This window comes from Erpetoichthys calabaricus, chromosome 8, assembly GCF_900747795.2.
Source record: "Erpetoichthys calabaricus chromosome 8, fErpCal1.3, whole genome shotgun sequence".
NCBI classification, from domain to species: Eukaryota; Metazoa; Chordata; class Cladistia; order Polypteriformes; family Polypteridae; genus Erpetoichthys; species Erpetoichthys calabaricus.
This window is the reverse complement of record NC_041401.2, coordinates 180,624,940-180,650,436: the sequence shown is the minus strand read 5'-3', so window position 1 is coordinate 180,650,436 and position 25,497 is coordinate 180,624,940. Positions and strand designations below refer to the sequence as shown.

The 25,497-nt window shown below is 44.0% G+C and overlaps 1 protein-coding gene across 2 annotated transcripts in view; it reads right to left on the bottom strand.

Annotated features, from left to right (window-relative positions):
- Nucleotides 1-214: 214 nt before the first annotated feature.
- Nucleotides 215-25,497, bottom strand: part of LOC114656352 (rho guanine nucleotide exchange factor 10-like protein) — a 273,754-nt gene continuing 248,471 nt past the window's right edge. Inside the window, exons 27-30 of one of the 2 annotated variants that reach the window (XM_051930746.1) lie at nucleotides 11,443-11,621; nucleotides 4,075-4,080; nucleotides 1,059-1,171; nucleotides 215-965 (exon numbers count right to left, since the gene is read on the bottom strand). In XM_051930746.1, the coding sequence (XP_051786706.1) occupies nucleotides 418-965; nucleotides 1,059-1,171; nucleotides 4,075-4,080; nucleotides 11,443-11,621 (846 nt within the window). In that variant the 3' untranslated portion in view covers nucleotides 215-417. Of the gene's footprint in view, nucleotides 966-1,058; nucleotides 1,172-4,074; nucleotides 4,081-11,423; nucleotides 11,622-25,497 lie in introns of those variants that run through there. The other variant, XM_028807943.2, reaches the window with a different exon arrangement.

The window sequence follows — 25,497 nt, the reverse complement described above, 5'->3', positions numbered from 1 at the left end:
TAAATACTGAGATCGATTATTTTCTGTTTTATATTTGTATGCCAACAAGAAAGAAGGCAGAGAAGAATGATGGGCATGAGAGGGCATGTGTTTCTCGTGCTTCACATTCATATGCAGTACACTGGCATACCCAAAAGAAGGAAACAAAGACAGTACTCTAAGGGTGGGCAATTGACCATTTTTTAAAAATCCATGCTCACTAAGGCAGAAGGGCTTCTAGAAGAGCAGATTTATTCAAAAATGATTTCTGGGCGCCCCAAAGTCCTCACTAGGTGATTTTCACAAAAAAAATATTAACAGCCAGTAAATAATGACCTTGGCTCATTCCAGCGTCCCATAATTCTCCACTGCTGCCCGCAGGCCTGCCAGTCCGAGCAGCATGATTAACTCTGGCCCTCTTTGAGCTCACATGCCGGCCTACACGTTGAGCGGCAGCTGCCACACCAGCAGTGTGCTCTCCGAAGACTCGCTAGCACCTACTGCTCCCGCAATATTGTGGCTTAGGCTTCGGTAGCCCTTGCCCCCTGAAATGATTGCCAGGGAAGTCACTCTGTCTTTCCTGAGGCCGTCTTCAGATGAGGGCCGCCCCCGCACCCACACCTCAGGGTCCTCGCTCAGCTCGTAAATGGAGCCGTCCTCGACGCTGTGCTCCAACGACTCCAGAGTTGAATCTGAGGAACCTTCAGGTCTACTGGTTAAGGGCTTCCCAGGCAGGTGAGAAGTGGAGTGCAGTCGATACTGTAGCAGGACCCCCTTCCCTCTTATGTCCCTCTTAGGGGGTTCAGCACCTGGATGCAGTGACTCTTGGGAGGAGGAGTCTGTTCTGTCTTCCCCTCCGCTAGCTGACTCTCCGCCGCGTTCTTCAGCTGAGCCTCTCCTCAGTAACTCAGGGGCTAAGGAGCTAGAGGCAGCAACTAGGAACTCCACTGGGCCGCAGTGGGCATTCATAGATGTCATGCCTTTTCCTGAAAGTGAAGAAGAGGAAACAACGATGAAGGCGAAATCTAAACGGAGGTACAGCAGAACTGACAAAAAAAAAAAAGCTTGATAAGCCTTACCTGTGACTTTAGGGATGCCTTCCAGCTTAGGCACAGGAAGAGTGACAATGATGCCCTGTGCTGTGCCCACCCAGAGCAGCCCCTGGCAAATCAACAAGCTGGTCACCCTCACACTCTGTGGACCTGTAATGGGGGAAAGAGAACAACAGGCTGTTAGTATGCCACAAATGGACAACGGGCACCAGAGAAGAAATCCTGTGGCATAAACAAGGTAGCCCAAATCCGGAGCTCTCTTTTCAAAAGGCCACTAAGAAAAAAGCCATCACCAAGGCAGGGTATAAAAATGAAGGAGCCGAGAAAGGACAGCAGCTCATGTCTTGTGAAAAGCTGGAAAACCCCACCTCCGGGCAGGGGTGTAGCACAGAACTCTGGGCCCTATACATAAGCAGTCACTGTGGGCCCCTTCCTCTCAAAAACAAACTTTTCATTCCATGCTTCAAGGGCCCCCCCCAGCCAGTAGGCCCTGGGTAATCATTACCCCTTTTTCCCCCTACTACATCACCCATGATCCGGGAGAGCTCAGCTTACTTTAGCTCAAGGGTGTCAAACTCCAGGTCTGGAAGGCCACAGTGGCTGCTGGTTTTCATTCCAACCCTTTTCCTAATCAGTGACCAGGAGTTTTTGCTGCTAATTAACTCATTTTCCCTTCATTTTCATAGCTCTGTTCTTAAGGATTCAGTCCTCTGAATTGATTGGTTTCTTCATCAAATGACAGCCAAACAGAAATGAGGCGTGAAACGAACCAACAGATGACCAGCTAAATTGTAACGTCAAAGTGCAGCCAATTTCACTCCAACCAGTTTCTTAATGAGAAGCTGATTCTTGCTGTTAATTCTTCTTCTTCTTCTTCTTTCGGCTGCTCCCGTAGGGTTTGCCACAGCGGAACATCTTTTTCCATCTCTTCTTGTTTTCGTCGTCTTATTCTGTTACACCCATCACATGCATGTCCTCTCTCACCACGTTCATAAACCTTCTCTTAGGCCTTCCTCTTTTCCTCTTGCCTGGCAACTTTATCCTTAACATCCTTCTCTCAATATACCCAGCATCTCTCCTCTGCACATGTCCAAACCAACACAATCTCACCTCTCTTGACTTTGTCTCCCAATCGTCCAACCTGAGTTGACCCTCTAATGTCCTCATTCCTAATCCTGTCCATTCTCATCACACCCAATGCAAATCTTAGCATCTTTAACTCTGCCACCTCCAGCTCTGTCTCCTTTTTTCTGGTCAGTGCCACCGTATCCAACCCATATAACATAGCTGGTCTCACTACCATCCTGTAGACCAGCTGTGCGCAACCTGCGGCCGTACGCGGCCGTGGGCAAGGACTTTGGCGGCCGTGGACGTGTATATTAAAGTGTACGTAATGGCGGCCGTGCAGGTGTAGGGTCTCTGGACTCCAGCGAGTAAGGGGTCTCAACGCCGCGGAATCTTTGTCGGCCGGGTCGGTATGGTGACGCCGAAAGCCGATTTGGACTCTGGGGTCTCTAGACTCCTGCAAGTGTAGAATCTCAAACACCGCAGAACCTTCCTTAGCCGGGTCGGTATGTTGACCAAAATGTTGCCCTTTATATATTCATCGAGGCCTAGGGACTCTTGTGAAAAAGTTTACGGAAGAAAGCGACCTGCTGGATACGTGGAAATCAGCAGTAGAATACCCACAACTACGAGAACTGGCCAGGAACATTCTCGTTCTTTTCGGAAGCACTTATTTGTGCGAAGCAGCGTTTTCCAGAATGAAATATCTGAAAAACAAGTACCGAACCCGATTGGTAGACAGCAATCTAGAGTCTGGAATACGGCTAATGGTCTCCAGCGAGTCCCCTGACTTTGCAAGTCTGTCTGCAAACATGCAAGAGCAAGGAAGCCATTAATGGCGATGTTTTCCAAACTTCCTGAAACAATTGCTGTAAAGGTTTTTTGTCCTATATGACGTTTCGTAGACATTTTTTTACATATGTAGACCAGTAAATTGAATATTGTCAGATATATCATACTCTGTTTTAATGTGTAATCTGTAAATTTTTACATAAATCATAAAACATTATTAAGTTTACTTGGACTTACTGGCGGCCGTTATTAAAGTAAAAAGTCTGTAGTGCGGCTGTTATTAAAGTAAAAAGTCTGTAGTGCGGCCGTTATTAAAGTAAAAAGTCTGTAGTGCGGCCGTCAATAGCGGAAAGGTTGCGCATGCCTGCTGTAGACCTTCCCTTTCACTCTTGCTGATACCCGTCTGTCCCAAATCACTCCTGACACTGTTCTCCACCCATTCCACCCTGCCTGCACTCTCTTTTTCACCTCTCTTCCACAATCCCCATTACTCTGCACTGTTGATCCCAAGTATTTTAAACTCATCCACCTTCGCCAACTCTACTCCTTGCATCCTCACCATTCCACTGACCTCCCTGTCATTCACACACATTTATTCTGTCTTGGTTGTCCTACTGACCTTCATTCCTCTCCTCTCTAGAGCAGATCTCCACCTCTCCAGAGTCTCTTCAACCTGCTCCCTACTCTCACTACAGATCGCAATGTCATCAGCAAACATCATAGTCCACGGGGACGCCTGTCTAATCTCATCTGTCAACCTGTCCATCACCACTGCAAATAAGAAAGGGCTCAGAGCCGATCCCTGATGTAATCCCACCTCCATCACTCCTACCGTAGACCTCACCACGGTCAGACTTCCCTCGTACATATCCTGTACCATTCTTACGTACTTCTCTGCCACTCCCGACTTCCTCATACAATACCACAGCTCCTCTCGAGGCACCCTGTCATATGCCTTCTCCAAGTCCACAAAGACGCAATGCAACTCCTTCAGGTCTTCTCTGTCCTTCTCCATCAACACCCTCAGAGCAAACATCACATCAGTGGTGATCTTTCCTGGCATGACACCACACTGCTGCTCACTAATCATCACCTCACTTCTTAACTGAGCTTCCACTACTCTTTCCCATAACTTCATGCTGTGGCTCATCAATTTTATCCCCCTGTAGTTACTGCAGCTCTGCACATCCCCCTTATTTTTAAATATTGGCATCAGTACACTTCTCCTCTCCTCAGGCATCCTCTAACTTTCCAAGATTCCATTAAACAATCTGGTTAAAAACTCCACTGCCATCTCTCCTAAACTGTTGATTTTCTGTTTTTTCTAAGAACACTGTCAAAATGTTTTGATGAGCTGAGAGATCAATCTTACTGAGACCTCCACCCTTCTTTATTTCCAGATATTGTGTGATGGGCACAGGTAAGCTGGTCATGTTTTGGCTCGTTTTTTGTGTCTCATTATTATTGTTTGGCTACTAATTAAGGAAAAAAGAAACAACTAAGGGGCCTGATTCAAATTAATTAAAACTAAAGCAAAAGAAGTTAATTAGTAGCCAAAACTGGTCACTGATTAAGAACATGGTTAGAATGAAAACCTGCAGCCACTGGGGCACTCCAGAAACGGAGTTTGACATCTGTTCTTTATATAAAGCTGGGACAATAAAAAAAAAAAAAAAAACTGAACAGCAGGGGGCAGTAGAAAGCTGCTTGTGCTCACTTACAGGTATACAGTGTCTATAAAAAGTCACGTCCATTGGGCTTTATTCTCCACACATACCTTGGCACATTACACAGTCGTCTGAAATTACACTTTGCAGGGCTACAGTGCAACATTCAGACAATAAACAGGAAAATGTGAACAGTATAGGGGTTGGGAACTTTTACATAAGAGAACGTAGAACAAGGACTAACACCTGCACAAATCATCATCATGTTGAGAAGAAGCAGTCAGTGATGATGGGAGACGTATAAATGACAAGGAATGCAGAACAGTAATTAGGTATGATAAGAGGGCAAAATGCAGGGACTGGGGAGTTAACATTGTGCCCTGGAGCCTGACTGCTGGTATGAAGAAACTGTTGTTCAGTCTTTTGCTGGATGGGAGCAGGGAAATGAAACTGTGGGAGGAAATGGGAGGGGTCCCCCACAATGAAGGTCTTATGGATGCAGTACTATTTGAACATGTCCAAGATGGAAAGGAGAGAAGACCCACCGATGGTCTCCAACAGTGTGCACGATCCACTGTATGGACTTGCCAGCAGACACATTGCAGTTCACATACCAGACGGTGATGCAGCTGGTCAGGATGCTTTCATTGGGTGCCCCATAGAAAGTGGTGAGATCAAAGCATGGAAGGCTCGTCCTCTTCAGCTAGCGCATAAATTGGAGTCGCTGCCATGCTTTCATGGTCAAGTAAGAGGTGCTGATAGATGAGGTCCTCCATGTGGTACACACTAAGGAATGTGGTGCTTTACTCTCTCTTTTCAACAAAACTCTTGAGGTAAAGTGGAGTGTGGGCAGGGGTGGGTGGGATCTTCCTGAAATCCACCATCATCTCTTTAAGTTTTATCAAGATTGAGAGATCTATAGCTGCTCCACTTCTGTTCTGTACTTTGTTATCTTCATTCCTGAACAGACCAAAGATGCAACAGACCTGAGCAGTACATCACAGCATAGTCATGAATTGGCAAGGTGCACAAATGTGGGCCGAGTACGTAGCAGCGGGGGTCTCCAGTGCTCATTGTTATGGTGGTAGAGATGTTATTGTCAATGCAGACTGTCTTTGGTCTTTCTACTAGGAAGTCCAAAATCCAGTTACTCATGATGTAAACTGGAAATGTGGGAAGGGTGGGTTTTCCCGAAATCCACGATCATCTCTTTAGTTTTCTCAACATTAAAGAGACAAGCTGCGGCACTTACACTGATCTACCAGCTGTTCCACCCATTCTGTACTTTGTCTCATCATCATCATTGCTAAACAGACCCATCACCTTCAAACTTGATAATGCAGTTGGAGCTGTACATAGTCATGAACAGAAGTGGACTGAGCATGCATCAGTGGGGGGTCTCCAGTGCTCATTGTTATGGAGTGGGAGATGTTATTGTCAGTGAAGATCGTCTTTGGTCTTTCTACCAGGAAATCCAAAATCCAGTTACTCTTGATGTAAAGAGGAGTGTGAGCAGAGTGGGTCTTCCTGAAATCCACAATCATCTCTTTAGTCTTACCAACATTGGGAGACGGGAAGAACTGAAGCCCAGAAGTCTCAGTTTTCCTATCAGGTCTTGAGGAATGATGGTACTGAATGCTGAACTGAAGTCAATAAACGCCATTCTAATGCAAGTCCAGGTGAGATGTGGACAGGTAATGGGCATCTTTGGTGGACTGTTTAGAGCGGTACACAGACTGCAGTGGGTTGTGTGAAGCAGGGAGTTATGTTTTCATGTGCTCCATGACCAGCCTCTTGAACCAACTGCTAATGATGGTGTGTAAGCGCTATAGGTCAGGAGTCATTGAGGCATGAGATGACCAGTTTCTTTGGCACTGGTATAATTGTGCTGGATTTGAAGCATGAAGGAATGCTGATGCTGAGAAGTGTTGAAGATATTATGTCAGGTCCTTCTCTAGCTGGTTTGTGTGGTCTGTGAGGGTTTACCTAAGGATGGTGTCAGCTCCTGCAGCTTTACATGGATTCACCACTGACAGGGTTTTTCTTCTCACACATCAGGCCGCGGGATGGTCTTCCTTGTTGTTCACTGTTCAGAGCATCAAACCATCTGTAGAATTTGTTCAGCACATTTGGGTGCCCCTTGGAAATTTTCACATTTTACTGTTATACATATTTAGATTTTATTGTTATTGGCTTTTTAAATATTGTTCAACAGAAAAAGACTCCTTGATGCCAAAGTGAAAACAGATCTCTGCAAAGTGGTCTAAATTACTTACAAAACTTAAACACAAGTGTTCACCCCCTTTAATATGGCACCCCTAAATCATCAATGGTGTAGCCAACAGACTAGAAGTTACATGATTAGTTCAATGGAGATCACCTGTCTGGGTTTCAACTGACTGTCGCATCAATGCATCTGAATGTGGAGAGTCGAAATGGTGGCCTAACCTACACAATGAAGACAATACAAGGTGGTACTGGGGCAGAGATTTTTAAGGCTGGATGTCCAACCTTCTTTAGTTGCCTTTTGTGACATGCCACCAAAAGTACCAGAATAAAAGACAAATACCAACCCTGGGAAAAGTTCATCTCAACAAGGGTCCGGTAGTCCAATTTTAAATGGAATTTATCAGGCACACCTTCCTAAACAAATTGGGAATGCTCACCTTTCACATGTCTCTATAAGAAAGGTTTCTGTGTCCACTTAAGCCCAGTACTCCGTCCCTTCCCATTCTAGCACCCCATTATCCCACCATAGTCATACCCACTCATGTCCCGTTTATTCAGTAACCCGACCCGTTTGCATTTTACTTACTGAGCCCCCATTTCTCTATCCCAATTTCTCCAAATTAAGCCAATCCCCTACCTGTGTCCCAGCTCTTAACTCCCACTGACTCTTTATACATTAAAAATTTTTCTTCATGATCCAAACCTCATGTAGGCTTTTCCAGTTTAGCACATGTGCTCATTGATTAATATTTGGACACTCAAGCGAAGTGAAGAACTAATTAAGGAATTTTGGGTACAGTGCTCATGGGGTAACAAGTTGAGTTGCCATGGAGTAAAGCAAGGGGAAGCTGAACTTGCTGATAAACGGATCCACTTATGGCCAGTGATGTGGGCGTGGTCTTCTACTTGGTGGCCTTGATGGGACAATCTGGGGCATTCAGTTGCTATGGAAACCCATTCAGCTCTGCTTAATCAAAAGCTGGAGCTCCATTCACAAGCCGCCTAACAGATGGGGCGAGAGCAGGGGGAGAAGATCGTTGGCCTTGCCGTTTCTCATCCTCTCTTGTCACGGCTGGAACTCACGCCAACTGGCCTGCAACTACCCACCCACTGCCCTGCCACCAAAGCAACATTAAGCTTTCAATTGCATGCACAAATTTAATTTTGAATAGGCTGGGAGCGAAGAGGCCAGCCTGCCAAGCCACAGAAGAGCAACATGGAAGGCCTTAAGATGCCATTTTTATGCAATGGCATGGAGAAACCATTTGTTATAACCTGAATCAGAGAATAGTGTGGGTAGTTCAATGCGGAGACCGACTGCCCCTTGGATTAATGCATACACAGGCCTTTGACTCACACATAATTGATAGCATACTTGAGCACATGGTCGCTCTGTGCCAGTGTTGTTCTATAGTACTCATTCACACAAACAGTAACGAGCCATAGGAAGTATGATAAGAAGGTGCCAGCACCCCTGGAGCTGTGAGACAGTAGCTGAGCCCAATTTCATGCCACCCTAATTTTATAAGCAGATGGTTCCAAATACAGGTTTAAAAGATGCTTCTCTATTCCTGTCATTTGTACAACTGGTTTTGAATGGTTGTGAGTGTGCTATGGGTTACCACTGCATTAGCGCCCACAAGGTGGCACTATACTGATTTTACTTTTCTAAAGGACTTCCAGAACACATGAGAGTGTTAGGAGCTATAATTTTATTTAAACTTAGCAACATGAAATTCCTCACGATCAAAGTTTATGGTGTCCTGTGCACAAGCCTGTGGAGCGCCTCACTACCTCTGATATGGTAAAAATGACAGGGACTGTTAAGGGAGTGACACAGTGACTTACCTTTAAAATAGAGGAAGAAAATCCCACTGAACAGTGACACACTGCCTGACGCATATAAGGAGCAACACGACCAGAAGTCCACAATTATTAGAAGACCAGACTAGGGAATCCACATTTTTCATTCCCGCATTGAAACTGTTGTAATTCCCGGGAAAACTAGAACGGCCAAGCTCGCATATATAGTGTGTAAAAGTGTAAAAATCGGCGCCATTGCTGCAGCTTGCACTTCATCAGTCAACAGCTTTGAACAGCAACTTGAAATAGCTATGCATCAGTCTGTTGTATCCGCATTATCTGTGCCAAGAAACTTGCCATCACAGAATGATGACAAGAAACTGGATGCATCAGTAAAAGCTGAAATGGCGGTGTTTCAGAGCAATGGCAAGTGCGGGCGTTGTTTAGAACAAGTGTATCAGTATCTGATGACTGTGCCACCTGCTTCAGTGGAGGCAGAGCGTGCTTTCTCAGCGGCTGGCGTACTTCTGCACGAGGGTGCGCTCTCGCCTGGACGACCGCACGCTGAACACGTTGTGCTTTCTATGCTTTTATTACCGCAACTAAAGATACATGTACTTATATGACAGCATGAACTGCTTGTAGATACGGTTAGTCTTTTATTTGTGTCAACATATTGCAGTAGTTTTATTAAAAATAAGTGTCGCTCATTCTAAAACCATTCACATGTGAGATGCCTGTGCACTGTGTCATCCCTGGGAGCCTGGGATTCCCGGGAATGGATTCCCTAGACCAGACCTCACAGAGGACAGATCCTCATGAGAACCTACTTCCCCCCTTGAAGACCCTTACAGAGAAATTCAAAAGAAAAACATGGATGCAGTTCTAAAGAAACCAGCATCTTGGGAGAATATCTGTTTTCCTGCAAGACAATGATGCCACGCAGAACGCCAAAGCTACACAGGAATGGCGCACAAACATGGGATGGCGCCCCCTATCCCTAGAGTTGAATTGGTTTGATCTGAGTGGCTGTAGCACAAGTAAAAAATGAAAATATACAACATAATATTAAAACAGTAAATTCATTCCTAGTTGAAGTCGCACAGATTCACTCTCTGTTTTAAGATAGATGAGTTTGCCGATTTGCCAGTGCTTTTCAGTCGAAGATATTGAATTGTAGAAACTGTATACAGCACGATCTAGTCAAGTTATCTCAACAAATGTTGGACTGACTTAACAAGGTGGGGTGGGGGCATACAGGCGCACATGGCTAGCAGAATAGGTGCTTCACACATTATAGGTAAACACACCTAAAAATGATATAATTGAAGGAAAAAAAGGTTTATGGGTTTTTAGGATTTGAAATGCTAAATGGGAGTTGGTTTTTGTAGTACAAAATGCGTAAATCTAATAAATAAGTGAGTTTGTCTGTCCCGACACTCGTCACAACGCAATCACCAAGTCAGAGGAAGAGTAAATATCCAAAAGCAACAGTTTCGGTGATTAATAAAAAAAATTAAATGTGTGAACATGATTCGACAAATTAAGGAAAACCCTAAAACATCCATCCATTTTCCAACACGCTGAATCCGAACACAGGGTCACGGGGGTCTGCTGGAGCCAATCCCAGCCAACACAGGGCACAAGGCAGGAACCAATCCTGGGCAGGGTGCCAACCCACCGCAGGACTCACACAAACACACACACTAAGCACACACTAGGGCCAATTTAGAATCGCCAATCCACCTAACCTGCATGTCTTTGGACTGTGGGAGGAAACCGGAGCGCCCGGAGGAAACCCACGCAGACACGGGGAGAACATGCAAACTCCACGCAGGGAGGACACGGGAAGCGAACCCAGGTCTCCTAACTGCGAGGCATTCAGAAAAAAATTCATGATCAAGGTTGTGAGAACAAAGTTGTGCCAACATTGTCACGTCATCCACACATAATTGAGGCTACTATTCTAACTGGAATCGGAGAGAAACAGGACATTTTCATTTCACATATTCCTATGATTTCCAATTCAAATCACTTCAATTTCCAATACGTCTTGCATTTGCGTTTTCCATAAAGTTAGAAGTCAAGCAAAGTGACACCTTTTATTAGTCAATTAAAAAGAATCCAATGCAGGCTTTCGAGGCAATGCGGGCCCCTTATTTAAGCAAGATGCAAGACTGATTACATCTTGCCTGAAGTAGGGGCCCAAGTCGCCTCGAAAGCTTGCATTGGATTCTTTTTAACATAAATGTCCATAAATAAAGCGTAAGGACAATCACTTAAAGTTACTGGAGTTTACCTTAAAGAACTGTGCTTTTCACGTGGCTGGCTATACATTGCCTGTCCCAGACTAGGATCAGAAAGAAATTGCCTAATGGTGAAACAAAAAACGTTGTGTATCCTAAGGTACTCTAAATGAGTAACTATATAACCCATTATTTGTTAATAATGGCAGTTTGACTTTTGAACGATATTCGAATAATAAATTCATTGCCAACCCCGAGTAACAGCCACGCATCTCCACTAGTATTAAATATGAAGAAACAGAAAACCAAAGCCCACAGGATACAGCAAGCCAATCAGGCTCAGAAGGCAGTGACAGCTACAGGCCTGTGTCACCATGACCCCCGACATTTTTATCCCCTTTGATCGGTTCAGAATGGACAGGCCTGAGATATTGGTAGTCTGCATGGGAGGAGGGTTATGCACCTTCATCCCACGCTGCCTGCCACTCTCCTGTTCCACATTATCTCAAGGCACCTTTGCAATTCATTTGCTGCTCACTGGACAAAAGAGTGAGAGAGACACAGAGAACACAAAAGCCCATGAAACACCTGCTGTTTGACCCATTTTACCACTTGCCTGGATCGAGGAGAGTGGTGCGCGTGGATATATTTATCTCCTGGAGATGCTGCAAGGATTCTGTGTGAAACAAATGGATTGATGATCCTTCCGAGAACGCCATCCACACGCCTCCTCCGGCTCGTATCATGTGCGTGACACTCACAGTCTCGTCAGGGTGGGCTTCAAAACTCTAAAAGCAGCAAACAAAGCACAAGAGGAAAATTCAGTAAAGTCATCGGGAAGGAGACGGGCCTGGGGATTGGGAGTTCAAATGGACATTAAAATAGACCAGCAATACTATGTGAGGTCAGACCATGGTCTATGGTCTTCTAGATTCAAGATCCTTTATTGGCCAGATACAGCTAGTGTATTTGGCCTTTTTATTCATTTGGCAATGGCCATTTCAAACAGTACGTGATATAGAGAGCAGACAATTGCGCATCAAGGAGGAGTGTGAAGAGTAAAGTGCAAAACAAGACAGTGCAACCATCCAACAAGAGAGCGTAAAAAGTAATGCTGAAAAGTGCAGGTGCCTGATGCTGCCTAACCTCCTACAAGTGTCTTAGATGGATAGCTTGTGGCTGGGGGTGATTCAATATATTTTGGCTTTTCTGCTGCAGAGATTGAGGTCCATGCTGTCTCTAGAAGGGAGCTCCGTTCCTAGGATCTTCTGTGTAGACCTCACAACCTTCTGCATGTCCCTCCTGTCCTGAGCTAAGGCTCCATCTTACTGTACTGTAATGCAGAGGCGACTGCTCTAAGACTACAAGGAAAGCTCCGCCTCCTCTAAAATTTGTCAAATATGTATAGTTGTATTTACATTGCTGTTACAAAGAGCATGCTAGAACGTGTTCAACTTCATGGCTAGTTCATTCAGAATCAGCAATAAGTTCTTGCAAGTCGTCTAATGTGATTCATTCCCCCCCCCCCCCCCCCCCCCCCCCGCCCATAAATTCCAGTGGCAGAATGATACATTAACACAAGAACTGCCAAAGCCTATGAAAAAACCTGTAAACCCGTCCCACCTTAAATCTGTTCACACCACTCCGTCAGCATCTTTTGTTTTGTAAATGTGTCAATAAGCGCAAGCAGCCTGCTATCCCATCCTCCCACCGCCGCAGAAACAGCAAAAATCTCTCTCCCAGCTCAAGCCTTGTTTATCTCTTAGTGAGGTACCGGGAGCTGTATAGTGTAAATAATATATCATTATTTGGAACACATGCATTTCATATGTGTTCCGTATCTACAAAGATCTATGCAACTGTAGCATGACAGAAATGTTGAACACATACCTAAAAGACAAACTTTTTTCATGTTTTAGTACTAACGACAAAATTTTGACATGAAGTGTATAATGTGTGAAGACTGAAGTCCAAATATCAAATAAGCACTTTCGCAAAAGATACAGTATAACAGAACGAATGCGCTTTTATTCAAGACTATAACTGAAGAAAAAGAAATCGGGTTAGTGTATGTCATTGTTACGACTGCTTTGGTAGTACAGCGGTAAGAGCTGCTGACTCATAATCAACATGTCGTGGGTTTGAGCCTTGCCGCGTCACAAAATAAACATTTTCGGTAGTGAGCTGCTCTTATTGTTATTGTTGTATTATACAATAAAAAGATACATTTGATTTGAGTCTGTAACAGCCAGTGTAAATGTATGGTACTTGTAAAGGTTAGCATTTTTTTTTATTTAGTTTTATTCTCCCAGTCATGTTCACACTCCCCCCGATCTGACACTGTTAGTTTTCAGATAAATATGTGCTATAACAAAGGTGGACTCAGGTGAGGATGAGGGTTCTACATCGGAGAAAGAGAACAGAAACAACACAGCTGCACCAGGTGTAAAGGACGAAAGATGGCACTGCTTGGATGCAGAAAGAGGTCTGGCATCATCCTGCCAGTCAGTCTGGCCCACACCTGTCCTTCAAAGAAAAAGCACGGCTTACAGAGCTCGCCAAGGTATTGTGCAAAGTCCAGTTTGTGATTATGTTTTGTGATGGTCTTTATATGAAAACATTTATATGTTACTTATATAAAAGCCAGATCAAATGTTATTTATCTTGATTTATTTACTTATCTTCCTACAGCATAAAGTCACAAGTAGACTTCAGAGCTTCATCTGTTTGATCAACACGGGCATGCTCACAAAGTACATGCACTGCAAAAAATGAAATCTAAGCCAAGTGAAATGTATTTAAATCATGACATTAAGTCTAGTTTTCCTTATTGTAAGAATTATTGACTTATCCAAAAATGAGTATTTACAATTATTTAGCTTACTTTAAGAAACCTTGTCAAGTAAAATTTGCTTACACTTTTGGCAGATTTCTTTGCTAAATACAATCAAAACAACTCCCATTTAAAGTTTTTTTTTTGTCTGGTTTTTGAGGGTGTTTTTTGCAACATGTGTGTACTGAAGTGACTTCAGCTGCAGGTGGAAGCTCCACACAACTCTTGTTATAGTTCTGCCTTTGCCCAAAAACAATTTCATAAGCTTTACGACCTTAGTCTCGGAAAGACTTTCTACTGTGGGGTGACTGGGATCTTTTCTTGAATAAGATGAAACGCAGTTGTGTAGGGTGCAACAGGAGCTTCAACCTGCAGCTGAAGTCACTTCAGCCTTACTCTGCTGGCCATTGAGAGGAAACTGGTCAAGTCTCTGGAAAAAGACTCCCAAGTTGGTATGACAGGGTCACAGACCACTTTCTACGAAGATAGATAGATATTTTAATTAGTATAGTAGGCAGCATAAGACACAGACAGACAGACAGACAGACAGACAGACAGACAGATAGACAGACAGACAGACAGACAGACAGACAGACAGACAGACAGACAGACAGACAGACAGACAGACAGACAGACAGACAGATAGATAGATAGATAGATAGATAGATAGATAGATAGATAGATAGATAGATAGATAGATAGATAGATAGATAGATAGATAGATAGATAGATAGATAGATAGATAGATAGGAAAGGCACTGTATATCTATCTATCTATCTATCTATCTAATAGATAGATAGGAAAGGCACTATATAATAGATAGATAGATAGATAGATAGATAGATAGATAGATAGATAGATAGATAGATAGATAGATAGATAGATAGATAGATAGATAGATAGATAGATACTTTATTAATCCCAAGGGGAAATTCACATACTCCAGCAGCAGCATACCGATAAAGAAAATATTAAAGAGTGATAACAATGCAGGTATACAAACAGACAATAACTTTGTATAATGTTAACGTTTACCCATTGGGTGGAAATTAAAAAGTCGCATAGTGTGGGGGAGGAATGATCTCCTCAACCGGTCAGTGCAGCAGGAAAGTGACAGCAGTCTGTCGCTGAAGCTGCTCCTCTGTCTGGAGATGATCCTGTTCAGTGGATGCAGTGGATTCTCCATGACTGATAGGAGCCTGCTCAGCGCCCGTCGCTCTGCCACGGATGTCAAACTGTCCAGCTCCATGCCTACAATAGAGCCTGCCTTCCTCACCAGTTTGTCCAGGCGTGAGGTGTCCCTCTTCTTTATGCTGTCTCCCCAGCACACCACCACGTAGAATAGGGCGCTCGCCACAACCGTCTGATAAAACATCTGCAGCATCTTATTGCAGATATTGAAGGACGCCAGCCTTCTAAGGAAGTATAGTCGGCTCTGTCCTTTCTTACACAGAGCATCTGATGATCATGGGGTCCATGAGGGGCCTGGTCCTCCTAAAATCCTCCACCAGCTCCTTGGTTTTGCTGGTGTTCAGTTGTAGGTGGTTTGAGTCACACCATTTAACAAAGTCCTTGATTTGGTTCCTGTACTCATCCTCCTGCCCACTCCTGATGCAGCCCACGATAGCAGTGTCATCAGCGAACTTTTGCACGTGGCAGGACTCCAAGTTGTATTGGAAGTCCGATGTATATAGGCTGAAGAGGACCGGAGAAAGTACAGTCCCCTGCGGCGCTCCTGTGCTGCTGACCACAATGTCAGACCTGCAGTTCCTGAGACGCACATACTGAGGTCTGTCTGTAAGATAGTCCACTACCCATGCCACCAGGTATGAATCTACTCCCATCTCTATCAGCTTGTCCCTAAGGAACAGAGGTTGGATGGTGTTGAAGGCGCTAGAGAAGTCCAGAAACATAATTCTTACAGCGCCACTGCCTCTGTCCAAGTGGGAGAGGGATCGGTGTAGCATATAGATGATGGCATCCTCCGCTCCCACCTTCTCCTGGTATGCAAACTGCAGAGGGTCAAGGGCAGAATTTAAATATAAATAACATGATTCAATAATTGACTAATGTTATAATGTAGGCCCCCCTTTTAGAGAGACCACCAGCCATCATTGTCATAATGCCATTGGTGAGAACACCCTTAATGGTGCTACAGAAAAAGCAGATAAGTGTCCTCCTGTTCATGTCCACTTCTTTAGCCATCTCAGAATGGGAAGAACACACAGGACACAAAGCAGTCTGAAGTCACTCCATTATCCCGACACTCTGCTCCTGCTCCCACCATGCCATTTGTAACACTTCATGAGCAATCATGTTAAGTTTTATTTTTCCTCCAGACCACCTGGCGCTGAAAGGTCTCCACTGGCACGAGTGATTTCCTGGTGGCTGCCAACACTGCTCACATACATTAACAGCCATTGCAGGTTTTTTCCAGGCTTCCCACATAGGTGACATTTGAATCAACCTTTCAGAGAGCCACACATTTTCCCCTCAAGCTATCCTCATTAAAACCTTCGCTCTGCTCTTCAGTTTTGAAAGGGGTAGGGTTGGGGCCGTCTGCACAAATGTTATCAAAGGCCATTAGCCAGCAGAACGTGTACATCTAATGGTTGGTGGCCAGAAGCATTCAATAATTTCCTCGGCCTGGAAACCGGTTAGCTATAAGTGCACAGACACCTCCCACCCCCTCTTCTCAAACACCATGGTGTGTCACATGACACTCACCTGAGCAAACAAAATACAAAAACAAAAGAGTAAAAAAAAAAAAAACCGGAGGAACAAACAGCACCGTCCCTTACACACTTCTCTAGGTATTAGAAAGAGGTTGCATAAAAAGAACAAAAGAATGGAAGCTCTGTGTACATTTCCATTTTACACAGCCAAGAGGAACTCATTTCAGTAAATCTGTCGGACTTGGGGGTGAGTTGGGACAGATCTCATAGAGCAATTAAAGATAACAAATACGACAAGGACAACAGGTGATGGGGATAAAGTGGCCATACTGTAAAACACAGAGAGGAGAAGAGTCCTCCTCCTGAAGCCCATGTAAGAAAATGAACAGTACTTGGAGGTGCAGCTGCTTGAGGCCAGGCAATTTCTTGTTATCTGGCATGAAACATGGTGAACCACCAGGGCAAGTGTTCCATCTATACACACCGAGGACCCTGAGACATTTATTGCGGTCGAAGGGATGCGTATAGGCCATACGTCAAGGAAGAAATTATGCTACAGGGCAGGGGACTCAAATTGAGCTGCTGGCGGGTTACAGCGTCTGCAAGGTATTCCCTGATTTCTTTTTTGTAGGCTAAGTTATGGTCCACAGTTTACAATTTCCAGTCTGTGAGATTATTAATCACCAGATTTGTATTCATCTATAATTTCATGAAAACGTGTTTGGATATGGGTCAGCAGAGGAGTGCAGTTATTCATCCTGGGTTTGAATTCCACGCACAGTCATTTTCTCTGTAAAGATGGCATGTTTTCTGAGTGTTTGTTTAGCTTTTCCTTCAGTTTTCATCCCGCCATCTCAAAGATATGCATTTAAATCAATCCCTGGCATTGTGACTGGGCTCGGTGACGGAATGGCATCCCATCCAGTGTTAATTTCTACCTTTCGGCAAGAGCTGCCAGGATAGGCACAATGCTAAACTGGATTAAGCAGGACTGAGAAAGCTGTCTGCATTCAGATATCACAAATGCTTCCAGAAAAGAAATTCTATTCAGTATCTTGTCACTTGTTCATTAGAGACGGATTCTTCTCTCAGTGGTCCTGGGACCACCTCACATTATCTTCTCTTCTTTGCTGGGATGTAGTTTTCAAAAATAGCAAATTTACATACAACCACCATTTTACTCGGTTTAAATATGCACACAGGTTACATTTAACTTCTCGTAGGCTACAAGTAATGGACCTCAGCACTGATGCCCCTCTGTCACTTTTGTCCCCCTTGTGATGCTCCAGAGATATTAATGTACTGCAATGGTTTTGTCCTCCTGTTCTGTCTTTTTGGTTTCTAATCTCTTGCTCAGTTCCTATTCCTCTTTTGTCACATATTGTAATACTTTTAGGCTACATCTAGTCTTGCTGGTGGGCTGGCACCCTGCCCAGGATTTGTTCCTGCCTTGCGCCCTGTGTTGGCTGGGTTTGGCTCCAGCAGACCCCCGCGACCCTGTGTTAGGATATACAGTAATCCCTCCTCCATCGCGGGGGTTGCGTTCCAGAGCCACCCGCGAAATAAGAAAATCCACGAAGTAGAAACCATATGTTTATATGGTTATTTTTATATTGTCATGCTTGGGTCACAGATTTGCGCAGAAACACAGGAGGTTGTAGAGAGACAGGAACGTTATTCAAACACTGCAAACAAACATTTGTCTCTTTTTCAAAAGTTTAAACTGTGCTCCATGACAAGATAGAAATGACAGTTCCATCTCACAATTAAAAGAATGCAAACATATCTTCCTCTTCAAAGGAGTGCGCATCAGGAGCAGATAATGTCAGAGAGATAGAGAAAAGCAAACAAATCAATAGGGCTGTTTGGCTTTTAAGTATGCGAAGCACCGCGGCACAAAGCCGTTGAAGGCGGCAGCTCACACCCCCTCCATCAGGAGCAGACAAAGAGAGAGAGAGAGAGAGAGACAGAGAAAAACAAACAAGCAAAAATCAATACGTGCCCTTCGAGCTTTTAAGTATGTGAAGCACCGTGCAGCATGTCGCTTCACGAAGCAGCTGCACAGAAGGTAGCAACGTGAAGATAATCTTTCAGCATTTTTAGACGAGCGTCCGTATCGTCTAGGTGTGCGAACAGCCCCCCTGCTCAATCCCCCTACGTCAGGATCAGAGAAAGTCAGTGCAAGAGAGAGAGAAAAGTAAGTTGGGTAGCTTCTAAGCTGCCAATAGCGTCCCTTGTATGAAATCAACTGGGCAAACCAACTGAGGAAGCATGTACCAGAAATTAAAAGACCCATTGTCCGCAGAAATCCGCGAACCAGCAAAAAATCCGCGATATATATTTAAATATGCTTACATATAAAATCCGCGATGGAGTGAAGCCGTGAAAGGCGAAGCACGATATAGCGAGGGATTACTGTAGCGGGTTGGAAAATGACTGACTGACTAGTCTTGCTGAAGCCAGTCATAAAATATATATGTCTGGAGACAACTATGGGTGAATTATTCTTTAAAACTGGGTGGGAACAATTTGACAGCTGAGTGTCGCATTTCTATGCTAATCCAACGTCCCTGAAACCGGCCCTAAAGGCAGGGACGTTGATTTCAAACTGCAAAGATCAGAGGTGCTCTCGTTAATCTGGTCCGATGAACGGTCTACAGTTGATAAGTCTCCTAAAATAAACCTAACAGATGTAGAGGTGTGTGTCACATGTGTAGAAAGCACATTGCACATTTTAAAAATAAACACAACCTGATGCAAGGGAAAAACCTTTTAGTGGCATCAGATTATACATTGGCATTCGACGGCATCAATGGATGAATGGCAGACGTGAATGACATGTTGTCGCAGGTGCTGTGTGTCCTCTCGGTTGTGCAGCATTTCAATGATAGCGTAGGGGTCAAGGTAAGCTTGAAAGAATTGGTAAGCTATATTCATCAAAATATGAACCGCAGACTATGCATTTGAAGTAAATGGTGTGTCACATTCCATCAGAAGGACTGCCGTTAAGAGACCTGATAACGAAGAGCCACAGGTGATGCGGATTTCAGTACTCAAAACACCTGAATCAACAAATCTGCCTAACAACACATCATGTCACATCAGCTGCTGACAGCTCAGTGACCATTTCACATTAGCTGTTGTAGCGGTCCACCGTGGCCCTTCCCCGGCCATGGAAGGACCAGGGAAGAGAGTATTTTCAAAGCCATTTCTTCCCTGAACTGGCAGACAGTAGCCCCGTTGGCTTCCAACAGGGCCATGGGACATAAGCGTGGAAGCTCAACCCTGCTGGGGTCTGTGGCCACCGCCAGGGGGTGCCTGGACACTTGCAGGGCCCTATTTCGTAGCAGTACTTGTTGGGCACCTGGACTCCTTCCGGGTGCCCTACAAAAGGAGCCAGTCACCACCACTCCATGGCTGAGTCAGAAGGAAGTGGACAGAGCTTGTAAGGAGGAATGGAGGTGGAAGGACTGGCTCAAGAAGGGACTGTGCTGTATGGACTGCGGTTATTTTAAATAAACAGTGTGCTTTGTGGCAATTAGTGTCGTGCCTGTCTGCGTCGGGATTAGGGCGGTTGTACGTGCCCTTATTCCTTACAATAAGGTGTGAAGCCTAACTATTTAAACAGAATAATGGAAGAGGCCACTTATCAAGAGGGAGAATGGGAAAGAACAAAACCAATTTAAGGGACAAAAAGAAAAAGTGGGAAGGTATTGTGGACCATTTTGAAAGCCAGCTGCCAAATCCTGAAATAGAAAAATACTAAACTGCCGCAAAGCTTAAGGGTATGATGATGCACAGGCACTGACTGAACTTCATCCGAACTCCCCACTCCCAGTCCATGATATTTACCTTGCCCAGGTGTACTTTCTGCACATGCTCAGTTTAATATTGTGGATAGTATGGGGTGCACCAGCTCCGCAAACACCAGACACAACAGACAAAACGCAACACAACACACGTTTTTATTTAAACGTGGGAAACGCTTCCCTCTTACTCTTGCACAGTATAAAGCACAAGCACAGTCAGCACTTTGTCTCTTTGTCTTCTCTCTCCTTCCGCCTCTCCTCCTCCTCTTCCTCCAGGCAAGCTTCGTCCTCTTCCTCCCGACTGAATGAAGGCAGGCAGCTCCTTTTATGCTGTACCTGGGAGTACTCCAGGTGGCTCGTTAACGAGGTCTTGAAGCACTCTCTAGTGTTGTGAAAACCCCACAAAGTAGAGCTCTGCAGCTGGCTACCCAAATGGCACCCAACATGACTGAGTTACCATCCATCCATTTTCCAACCCGCTGAATCCGAACACAGGGTCACGGGGGTCTGCTGGAGCCAATCCCAGCCAACACAGGGCACAAGGCAGAAACCAATCCTGGGCAGGGTGCCAACCCACCGCAGATGACCGAGTTACAGAACTCCAATTTCTATGATGTCCTATGGGAAACCGTGATGTTACCGCAACCCAGGGGGGCTGCCATCTACCATTTGAGGGCGAGGCAGTGGCCTGTATACATCTGCTCCCCTGGTCTTTCCATTATGGTGGCGTCCCAGCCGTCCATTACAACATAAACGTGCATTTAAAGGTTAACTGACAACAGTGTGAGTGAGAATGAGTGTTAAGATTACTCTGAAATGGCCTAGCATCCCATCCTGGGCTGATTCCAGCCTTGTGTCTGACCCCATTGGGATTGGCTCCAGCTCCCCCAACATCATGAGGGAAAAAAAAAAAAATAGAAAAGGGATTGTACAATAGTGGACTGACAAATATTCAAGGTAGGTGTAATGGTGCAATAACTGGTACTTAAAGAGACATACTTTATTGCTAATTTCATAGTCCATTTTATGTTTTTTTTCCCCTTTACGGCTTTTCAAGAGGAAAATCAGAAAGAGAAAATTCAATCAAAACTCACTTTTACTGGAAGAATGGATATTGAATTATCGATCTGCTGTCTAAGCACATTGTCAATAAATAAGTTACTAAAAACTCCTGTTAAACACATCTATAAAACTGTTAACACTTTGCTTGTTTGCCAGGCCAGGTACTGAATCTGGGCACAATGCCCTATAGGGCTTCCTATTATATAAACTGGCCAAAACATTAATTTTCTGTACTCGCTTATTCTGGTTCAGCCTGATGGAGGGGAGTGGGAGTCACCCAGCCTCATCAGATGCCAGGCAGGAATCTATGCCGAAGGGGATGCCAGTTCACTGCAATTCAGGACAGACTCATGCTTATTTACTGTAAAGGATGGGCTGGCCCATCTTCTGGGATTGACCTCACCTCCTTAACCGGCCAGGAGGCCAATTTAAAGGAGAGATTTGGAGAGGCACTGTATCAAGGCTATATGCTTCCCCGACCCACTAGATACCGAAGCTTTGGTACCTATTCTGACACCTGCAGGGAATGCTGGGAAATGTAGTCCAGTGGGAAAGCCTTGCTTGGGTTAGTGGGTGCCAGAGGGAGTTACACTACCTACTTTATGGGACTTCAATAGGACAAAGAAGTACTGCCCTGGGACTGGAACTACTCCTGGGTCTTCAATATCTTATTTGGCTACACAACAGATTAGAAACTTTTTTGTAAGGTATTGTTGTTAATAAACCTTTCTATTTATACTGGGACTTGTGTCATAGCAATTGTGTTGGGGGTTCTGCAACGTCCCCTATTGGTCACATTACGTAGGGTCAATTTATAGTTAGCAATTAATTCAACATGCACATCTTTGGGAGTTAAAAAAAGAAAAAAAATCTAATCATGTTTTGTAAATTAAATATAAGGCTTTTATCATGCTTTGTTCAGGAGACTCTTCTAGGACAGAACTGTTGACAGCACTATTTGTTTCCCCTCAGGATAGTCGAGTCTCATCTGATGAGCATACTGGGACCCGGTCAGCTGAAAAAGAAGATGTGTCAGCAAACTGGAACCACTTCTCATAAAAGGAGTCTGCCGAAAAAGGAAACACTGCCCGAGAGGCTACTCCGGGCTATCCACAAAACGTAAGCACTGCCCAGAGAGGCTCACGCAGTGTGCTTACATGGATATAAAGACCCTCATTTAACAGGAGCAGGCTGTTTGCTAATATAGTCTAAGTAGCTGACCCAGCCGCACACACAGCCAGATGTGTGACATATCCCTTGTGTGCTACTTGAAAATGAAATGGGTTTCATAGACCCAACGTTTTAAAAAAAAAAAATAAATAAATAATAATAATAATTAAATAAAACATACAACAAATTATGTATTATCATCCTTGGCTCAATTTCTTTGAAGAACATATTAAGGGATGAATGTTTATTGACTACATACTATGAACCCCTCAAACGTATTTACATTTCATAGGTGGTATTCAGTGCTGCTAGACACAGGTGCATCGCAGGTATGGGAAGGGTCTGTAAAACAACACCACTTTGGAGGCCCTGTTTCTAAATATCCCAAACCGAATTCCGTCAGACCAATGGTTTACATCACCATCAACCATAAACATCTCCACACCCACCCAACCTCCAACAGGACCTTTTCCCTTTCACACACATAATTCCATGAGACCATTCATTTACATCACTTTCCACCATGAACACCTCCATCAACTCATCCACACCCATCCAACCTCCAGCAGAAACCTGTTCCTTTCACATATGATCCCTAATCCCATCAGACCAATCATTTACATTACCTTCAACCAGGAACACCTTCATCAGCTTCTCCATACCTATCCAACCTCCAAAAATATGTTTCACATGCAATACCTAACCTAACCCCATCAAACCAATCATTCCAATTTCTTATCAAAATGGAATTGTAGAAGGACAGAACAAATTAATAGCTCTGTGTATGAGACGCCTTTTTAAAAACCAACCAGTATAGCAAAGATCCCAGCTCAGTTGGCCTCAGAAATCATTTCAGAAGAGACAGAAGCCAACTTTGGAAGATGAGGAATTTTCAGAAAACGAGGGTCACGTTTCTGTCAATTCAGAGTCTGACAGTGAGTCTGAAGAAGAGGGTAGGATCGACTCTTAGGCAGAATGAGAAATATGGATGTTCTTGAACAAAATGGAGCCACCTGCCCAGCTGCCAATTTGATAAAGATGCAAACAGGGAAAATGTGGATGGCAGTAACACATGTGCAAGACATCAGGTCTTATTTTGAACTTTTTGCTTTGCGCCCTCTCCCACCATAACCTATCGTCTATGGGGAAGGAGCGAACGCTTTAGATTAGACAAAAATTTCGATCCCCTGTTTTTCACGCAGCTCAAGTGTTTTAGGGTCCCTCGATACCGAAAACGTCAATATCTCGATGATTGGTGTGTGTGTGTTTTTTTTTTTTTTTTTTTAAAGTAGGGTTACCTTATGCGCTTCATTTATCGGGCATCAGAACTGTGACAGAGAGAAGTGTGGGAAAGAGGCACAGATGGAAGAAATGGGGATATTGAAGGTTATCAACAGTTTATTGAACACTATCAGCACACACATCCAAACATTACTTAATACCGCCAGCCCTCCTACTTTCTTAATTACAGTAGCTCGTGCGCACATATTCTTGTTCAAACACATGCCAACTCTCCGTGACATTGTCATCAAACACCAGTGGTTCAGGTCTACGAAATCCATCTGCCAAGCCGTTAACGTATATTCAATTACCTTTGCTCGCCGCACTTTGATGAGACTTAGTTACTGACGACTTCTTCACCATGTTGAATGACAAGTGGTCACAGTTAATGAAAGTTATCAACAGTTAATTGTACACCACAAACAAATCAATCTGCACGCACATCCAAACCTTACTGAATACCGCCGCCCCTTCTACTTTCTTAACTAGAATAGCTCATGTGCACATATTCTTGTTCAAAAACATGCCAATTCTCCGCAATACTGTCAAACACCAGAGGTTCGGGTCTGTGAAATCCATCTGCCATGCCCTCAATGTATATTCAATTACCTTTGCTCGCTGCACTTCGATGAGACTTCTTCACCACGTTGAATTTTATCCAATCTGCACACACATCCAAACCTTATTTAATTCTACTTTTATTTTTCTATTTTTATCATTATGCTGCTGCTGGAGATGTGAATTTCCCATTGGGATTAATAAAGTATCTATCTATCTACTGCTGCCCTTCCTATTTTCTTAACTACAGTAGCTAGTGTGCACATATTCTTGTTCAAACACATGCCAATTCTTTGTGACATTGTCGCCAAAAACCAGTGGTTCGGGTCTACGAAGTCCATCTGCCATGCCTTCACTATATATTCAATTACCTTCGCTGCACTTTGATGAGACTTAGTTACTGACGACTTCTTCACCATGTTGAATGACGAGTGGTCACAGTTAATGAAAGTTATCAACAGTTAATTATACAACACAAATCAATCTGCACACACATCCAAACCTTACTTAATACTGCCGCCCCCCTGCTTTCTTAACTACAGTAGCTCGTGTGCGCATATTCTTGTTCAAACACACGCCAATTCTCCGCAGTACTGTCATCAAACACCAGAGGTTCGGGTCTATGAAATCCATTTGCCATGCCGTCAATGTATATTCAATCCATCTTTGCTCGCTGCACTTCGATGAGACTTCTTCACCATGTTGAATTTTATCCATTCTGCACACACATCCAAACCTTACTTAAAACGGCCGCCCCTCCTACTTCTTTAACTACAGTGGCTGTCAAGGTATATAAACAACAGAACATAGTCACTGTTCTACATCCTCCCTCTTTACCTTTGTTCCTTACTTGAAAATATACAAACAAGTTTGCTTAAACATTTACTTTAAACAGATTATAGAATTAAACATTATATCAACAACTCAACATAGCCTGTCATATTGAGAAGTTTAAATGCTCGTGTGCATGCGTCTTTGCCTGAATGTGCAGCTGCTAAGAAAATATCATATACTTGTTCAGACACACGCCAATTCTCTGCGACACTGCCATCAAACACCAGCAGTTCAGGTCTATGAAAGCCATCTGCCATGACCTCAGTGTATACTCAATTACCTTTGCTCGCTGCACTTCGATGAGACTTTTTAACTGACGACTTCTTCACTATGCTGAATGGCGAGTGGTCACAGTTCATGAATGTTAACAGTTAATTGTACACCACAAACAAATCAATCTGCATGCACATCCAAACCTTACTGAATACCGCCGCCCCTCCT